The sequence below is a fragment of the Pundamilia nyererei genome, unplaced genomic scaffold, assembly GCF_000239375.1.
Source record: "Pundamilia nyererei isolate P.nyererei 1_Seehausen unplaced genomic scaffold, PunNye1.0 scaffold00011, whole genome shotgun sequence".
NCBI lineage: Eukaryota > Metazoa > Chordata > Actinopteri > Cichliformes > Cichlidae > Pundamilia > Pundamilia nyererei.
The window spans coordinates 3,429,284-3,436,725 of record NW_005187412.1 but is presented as its reverse complement, the minus strand read 5'-3'; the positions used below and the strand labels follow the sequence as shown (position 1 = coordinate 3,436,725).

Sequence of the window (7,442 nt, the reverse complement as noted above, 5' to 3'; positions counted from 1 at the left end):
GCGACGATGACCATCCATGTAGAGGGGCTTGTGGCTATCGCGGTCTTTTATCTGCTGATCCTGTTCGTCGGCATCTGGGCGGCATGGAAGAACAAGCACTCCGGAGAGGCGGAGGGCACCGACCGCAGCGAAACCATCATGGTCGGAGGGAGAGATATTGGATTATTTGTGGGTGGATTCACCATGACAGGTGAGGTTTTAACTTGTTATAACTAAGTGACACAAAGGAGATTGGTGTCTTTTTTTAAAGACACTTTCTTCTTTTAATAAGTGGAATGAGCTTAAATTAATATTTTCTGATTGTTTTAATTAGTTCTGTAAATGTATTTCACTTTGGCCAAGTTTGTGTTCAGATTTTTGCTCGTTATAATTCATATTGGAAGCTTTAATCTGATGCGTGTATGTGCAAAATTTCCAGCGACCTGGGTTGGAGGAGGGTACATCAATGGCACTGCTGAGTATGTGTATCTTCCAGATTATGGCTTGGCTTGGGCTCAAGCCCCATTTGGATATGCACTCAGTCTAGTTCTGGGTGAGTGTTTCTTTGTGTTTAAAATAATGCAAATTGCTGATTTTATATTGCTTCTGAGATATTATATTGCTTGAGAAAGGATTTGGGGCAATTTGGACACAGATCTGATATCTTTCTACCCATTTACATTTAAACAAAGCAGCACTTTAATGCTCTTACTTACTGGGTGCTAATCAGACCTCTACAAGTATTATTCTGCTAAAGAGTCTGAGGGGGACTCTTTAGGTTTGCTTTTTTGTTTGTTTGTTTGTTGTTTTTTTCTGCCAGGGGCTGTGGACATAATATGTAATGTGTGCACCCTTTGTACCAGGTGGTCTCTTTTTTGCTAAGCCCATGCGCTCACGAGGTTACGTCACTATGTTGGACCCGTTCCAGCAGCTGTACGGGAAACGAATGGGAGGCCTTCTCTTCATACCTGCTCTCATGGGCGAGATTTTCTGGTCTGCCGCCATCTTATCAGCCCTCGGTAAATTTTACTGTTGTAATCAGTACAAGATAAGCGATCTGTGTGGTCAGTGAAGTCAAGCTTCATCATTTGACTTCATGATGCTGCAGTGATCATAACATCCTTTCAATCTGTTCATCTCTTCACGATCTCAGGTGCCACTCTGAGTGTCATCGTGGACATCAACATTAAGATGTCCGTGGTCATCTCTGCGCTTATTGCAATCTTTTACACCCTGGTTGGAGGACTTTACTCTGTGGCCTACACAGATGTTGTGCAGCTGTTTTGTATCTTTGTTGGTCTGGTAGGTTCACGCCAATCTGAAAATTAAATCACCCTCATTAATATACGGTAATGTAACAAAAAACATGCAAATATATACTGCTTCACCTCTATATATTTTTTTAAGAACCCTCTTTTATTTGGATTTTCTTGTATGCAGCGTCTCTCTTTTCATCTTCTTTTCCATCGATACTTGTTTTTCTTGTCTGCAGTGGATCAGTGTCCCTTTTGCTTTGATCAACCCTGCGGTGTCAGACATCACTGTTACTGCCGTGAAGCACTTGTACCAGTCACCCTGGATAGGCAGCGTCCAGAAGGGGGACACTTGGGTCTGGATTGACAACTTCTGCCTCTTGGTACTGTAACCACGAGCTGTTGGTCTCATGTTTAATCTCACTGCTTTATTACCCTGGAAAAATACTGACACTAATTAGATGGATAAATTAAATTGTGAGACGATTTGTTGATCAAATACTCCAAAATGACTGAAATGAGCTGAAAATAGTGAATGCTGCCAATCAGAGGCATTTAAAATCTGTGAACTATAGTAACCACTGATTTACATTTGTATTAGTTTCTTCTTTTATTTTGGAGACAAATTCTGCCATCTGATTACTCTGATAAATCATCTAAAAGTGAATTTGCCATAGTAATAACTGCTTGTTGCAGCGATAAAATGTATTAGACTCTCAAAATGAATCTTCCGCTTACCGGCAGCTGCTGTGAAGCTGTAATAGTTGACTGTAATGTGGTTTTACTTTATAGCACAGTTTGGTTTTTTAAAAATGTTTTTATGCAAACACAAATTAAATGCAAATGATTAAAAGTATTTTTCTCCTTCAATCATGACCTCATCTTGTGCTTTTAATAACTTTCTTATCCCCCCCAGTTAAAAATCTTTTTGATTAGAGTATTTTGCTTGTTGTACAGATTTATGATTTGGGGTTATAATAAATGAGATTATATTGACCGTGAGTGCTATTCACTTGATTTGAACTGTGCTGCAGATGTTAGGAGGAATACCTTGGCAAGTGTATTTCCAGAGAGTCCTGTCAGCCTCTTCGGCTACGTACGCCCAGGTCCTTTCCTTTCTGGCTGCTTTCGGGTGCCTCATCATGGCTGTGCCCTCCGTTCTCATCGGGGCCATCGGGGCCTCCACAGGTTAGAGACAATAATGTATGGTGTATTTATATATGTATGTATGATGAGGGTCAGCAGCTCTGTCTTCTGTCATCATGGTAAAGTGGAAGTGCTGTCCTGAATACTGTGGCAGGTGTTGATACTTCACAATAGTGTCACATCTATACAAGAACCTTCAGATGAAAAACGAAGGTTGGATTCAACAATGAGTGTATTTCAGCCAAAGAGTGCCATGGGTTTGCCTCCCAGTACTTAGCCATAGATGCCAAGTACCTGATGCTGCTATCTTATATTCTTTTCATGTCTTTTGTGAAGTATTTCTATGTTGTGTATAAAGCCAGAAGAAGGTGTCATTCTATGTCTGTTTGTGTGTGTGTGTGTGTTTGTTTGGGACTGCTCTGGATGGATCCATGTTGCCCTTAGATCTGAGAGAACCTGGTAAATAGCAGCTGGTTCACCTCATCCATAATGAAACAGCAATCAGTTTAATAACCATGCTGGTTGTGTAAATATTACATTAGAGGGAGGCAAGGGACCGAATTAGTAGTTTGATCTTCAGATTTTTTTCTGGCTTCAGATTCCTCAGTGAACAGGTGATGTTGCTCTGTTTTGTCCTGTACTAAAATATATATTATTTATATCTATTATTTGCAGAAGCAAGAAATTTAAAAGAACAAATGTGATTCTCCAGTGCAAATATATTTAATATTTAACATGTTGTGCATGTCCAGCTATGGCTTTAATGTTTCTCTGTTTATTTGGTTGAATTTTGTTGGTGCAGAATTATGAATTTCTCTGCATGAATGTGCTTGTATAGATTTATAGATATTAGTGGGTGTATTTTGCACTTCTGTTCATCACGGATGTCTTTTAAAATGTTTATTTTGCCATCCTCAGACTGGAACCAGACATCCTACGGTGCCATTCCCCCTAAAAACAAAACTGAAGCAGACATGATATTACCCATTGTCCTCCAACACCTTTGCCCTCCATTTGTCTCCTTTTTTGGCCTGGGAGCAGTTTCTGCAGCTGTCATGTCGTCTGCAGACTCCTCCATCCTTTCAGCAAGCTCCATGTTTGCAAGGAACATCTACCAGCTTGCCTTCAGACAGTCAGTAAGTGCATGTCTGGTCCTTGGACACATGTAATTATGCACTAACAGTTTTCTCTTTAAGTTTAAATAAAATTCATCTTGACGTGTATTTTTCGCTTCTATCTTTCTGCTTAGGCATCTGACCGTGAAATTGTGTGGGTGATGCGTATCACTATCTTTGTATTCGGCGGTCTTGCCACCTTGATGGCCCTGGTAACCGGCACGGTTTACGGCCTCTGGTACCTGAGCTCAGATCTGGTTTACGTCATCATCTTCCCCCAGCTGCTCAGTGTGCTCTTTGTCAAAGGAACCAACACTTACGGCTCAGTAGCTGCATATCTGTTCGGTATGGTGCTGCGTATAGGCGGAGGTGAGCCCTATCTGCAGCTTCCTCCCTTCATTTACTACCCCGGCTGGATGACTGAGCAGCGGAAGCACCATATAACCGGAGAACTGGAAGAAATCGTTGTCCAAAAGTTCCCCTTCAAGACCGTATCGATGCTGGCCTCCTTTCTGGGTAACGTTGCTGTCTCATACCTGGCAAAGTACCTGTTTGAGAGTGGCAAGATTTCACACAAATACGACTTTCTTGATGCCGTGGTGTCCAAGCACAGCGGAGAGATCATGGATAAAACTACGCTTGTGACTCGTGGCAATGCCATCGGGCTGTCGGAGATGGCGCCCATGAAACCGCGGCTGAGTGTGACCTTGGCGGCTGCCTTTACACGGCGTGATACGTTGCCAACAGAAACAGTAGAGGAGGAAGAGGAAGAGTCCAGCCCTGACTCCTCCCACCACGAGGAAGAATGACGCAGTAAAATGAAGAAAATTAAATAAACAAAAAGTGAGCAATGGACTGAACTGACAGAGAATCAAAAGACAGCAAAGAAACATCCTCTTACGGGACTACAAATACAGCACCCCGCCTGACTGGATAACAGCTACGTGCCAGGATATATAGTGTAGCAGCTTGCTGATTGTCAAGACATGAAGCGGTCTTTCTGTGAAGTAAAGCAAACACGCCTACATACATACATACACTCAGAGTATTTATCAATAGCTGTTTCTACTATATATTCATTCTTTTTTTTAAACTGGTTTGGTGAAAACTGTGTTTAGAGACTTTTTAATTGATTATTAATTTTCCATTGATAACGAGAAAGGCGCTCACTTGCTGAAAGATGCTGCTGTTCACACAGAGCAAAAGAGGGTGAAATATTCAATCAGAAGTACAACACAGACTGACAGCACAACCACTGTTTAGACTCAATGTACAAATCAGATGAAAGCAATAACACACACACACACACACACCTTAACAGCTGTACGGAAATGATTACAGAGCGCCGCCTGTGAGAGTAACTGAAACAGATCAGCAAAAGGAGATGATGGATATGATTTTCTCTTTTATTAAACTGGGTTTTCATATATAAATTAGTTCTCACACAATTCCACATAAAGACAGACAGGAAGTCACGTCTCTCATGTTCGTTATAGATCAATGAACCTATACTCATAATTACTGTGAATCAAGAAAGGCACGAATCACGTGCCACGCCGTGTAGAAAATATACAAGCAGTAGTGATGGTAGCCGACTTGAAGCATTAGCTAATATTCTCTTTAATGTCAGGTGTAGACACTGTTTTAAAGTATGTAAACTAGTGTTTAAAATGATCTTGTAATCAGCTGCCTTAATGAAGCTCGGTAAAACAGATGCTCTCGTTTCCACAGCTCTGATGCCGGTCAGACTGCAGTGAACAAAGACTTATATATGAATGTAACCTCTACCAAAAAAGAGAAAAACAGGAAAAAAAATCGGATTATATCCGATAGTGTACTTCTAGCTTTTATTCATGATTTGCAAAGTGTTGCAGAACAATGTGGTGGCAGGTTCAGACGGATCTGTTGTTTGCTTGTTGTCAGCAGTGTACAGATTATTTTCTCTGTGATGTGTATCTTTATGTACATACAAGAGTGGAGAAAAAAATCAAGGATGACAAATAATGCTGGTTAATATTATTCATATACGATAGGAAGGATGTTTATTTATTTTTGATGTCATAAAAAAATTGAAACAATAAAAAAGCAAATTATAAAAATATATAAAAATAATTTTTATAAGAAGAGAAAATTGTCACTTCACTTCTTTCTTGTCTGTTTTTTTAATGATCTTTAATACTGAAAATTTGAAGTTGTCATATTTCCATTAAGCACGTCCATTTCTATATTTCTTCATATATTTCTTTTAGCTGCTTTCTCTGTTTTATTCAGTCGGGAACGAAACGCACAGAGAACCGTGAGCTTTCAGGGATGAGGTCTTGTTGTGGGGGTTTTATGGTAGTGGTTTCCAACCTTAATGGCATGTGATTGCTGTGACTCATATTGCAGGGGTTCAACCAAAAGGATTATTATTCACTCACACTAAATTAGAAAAAAATAACCTATAATTTACAAAAAGAAGGAACAAAGACCAGAAAAAGCCTCAGATATCTATTTCTTCTGTTATTTTAGAGTATTACAGCCAATTGTAATCATTTCCTTATATTCTGGCGAGCTAACCACTTGTGACCCCCCGCTGTCAGTTATTTTGACATGTAGACTTCCTTTCATGCAGGGACAGGCTGAACATGAATTTGCTTCTCCAGACATGTTGTTGTTTGTTAGGCCCTTCAGCTAGCTGGATGGCAGACTGAGGAACAAGAAAACGTCCAAAAACGTGACTGAAATTACAATCGCTTGGCTTGCATCTTTGTTCCCCTCCTTGTCCACAGTGAAAGATGGCATCTTAAAATAGCTCTCCTCTCTGGTTATTTACATTACTTTAAGTGCTGGACTCTCTCTCATCTGGACTCAGGGAGGAGCCATCCGAGGGTGGGCAGACTTGCTCGTGATCAGGCGGGGCAGATAAGACTTGGGTGGTGTACCTTAATGGCGTCCGATGCCATAAAATTCACCAGCTCCGGAATAGCGCAGGAATGACGCAGGTGCCCCACCCATCCGCCGCACCGCCTCCCTACATTATCAGTGTCCTTTCTTGACGTCCTTGAGGACTTGGAGCAATCCCATAAAGAGAACAGAGGGTGGAGAAAGAGAGCGAGTTCCATCTCCATTCATAGAAAGTACCTCAGAGAGCACTCATGATAATTAACAATTATGGGGGGGGGAACTGTCACTTGTCCAAAAGTCAATCCATTTATCCAGGCCTTTACGGGAGGAGGAGATTAGTGGGGGAAGGTTTTCTGCAGAGGACTGTCATCTGGAGAGAATTTGGACACAAACCAAAACAGATTTGTTCATTCATAAGCACTAGATATATTTAGAGTGTCCTGGGATGTCTTTGCAGGCGTCATTGATAGTTTGGTCTTTGTTTCCATCGTGAAATTCTAATTTTTTTTTTAATTGTTTCTTTTCATCTGTTTTTCTACGAAGGGATGTTGTTAAAATATGCACTTAGATCTCAAAAGGAGACCAGCAAACAAAGAATTCCCTAAACAGGATCAATAATTTTTGGGGGAGTAAAAAGGTTTTTTTTTTGTTGTTTTTTTAATTAGAGGTTTTCAAATCTCACTGTAGTCTAGTGATGTGACTTTTTATTAAATTTCTCCCAAGTAACACTTACTGTACTGAGACCCCAACATTTTTTATGTCAGTCTTACCAACAGCAGCCGGTGGAAATTTCTTTCATTTATAAAAGTCTTAAGACACTTTTCCTTCACTGCACTTTATCTGCTTCAGCTGTTTTCTCTGATTTCTTTGTGAGCTCATTTTCCCAGACCAACCTGAAGAGATAAGCAGGAATTCTTGGAATCAAGGTCCCGCTTTCCCTGAATGTGGACACAAGGAGATGAGATTACAGACGGCACATTCAGATACACATCTCACCTGCTGTAGTCGGGCATAAATTTAAAGAGCAGACTCGAGGTAAGGTAGCTGTTCAGGTAACAAACTG

At 40.6% G+C, this 7,442-nt stretch overlaps 1 protein-coding gene across 1 annotated transcript; it reads left to right on the top strand.

The window, feature by feature from the left end:
- On the top strand, positions 1–5,274 carry slc5a7a (solute carrier family 5 member 7a). Its single transcript, XM_005724217.1, has 8 exons — positions 1–190; positions 419–532; positions 843–998; positions 1,133–1,281; positions 1,472–1,615; positions 2,267–2,420; positions 3,297–3,514; positions 3,628–5,274. Exons 1-8 carry the CDS (start codon positions 7–9, stop codon positions 4,300–4,302), a joined length of 1,794 nt encoding a protein of 597 aa, XP_005724274.1. The 5' UTR covers positions 1–6; the 3' UTR covers positions 4,303–5,274.
- The last annotated feature ends 2,168 nt before the right edge of the window (positions 5,275–7,442 follow it).

What these genes read in the sequence shown, in the direction of transcription:
- slc5a7a (XM_005724217.1), top strand. Translation starts at nt 7, where the DNA reads ATGACCATCCATGTAGAGGGGCTTGTGGCTATCGCGGTCTTTTATCTG. An exon ending in GGGTGGATTCACCATGACAG is followed by an intron (nt 191 to 418) that starts GTGAGGTTTTAA and finishes CAAAATTTCCAG; the next exon opens with CGACCTGGGTTGGAGGAGGG. An exon ending in TTGACAACTTCTGCCTCTTG is followed by an intron (nt 1,616 to 2,266) that starts GTACTGTAACCA and finishes ACTGTGCTGCAG; the next exon opens with ATGTTAGGAGGAATACCTTG.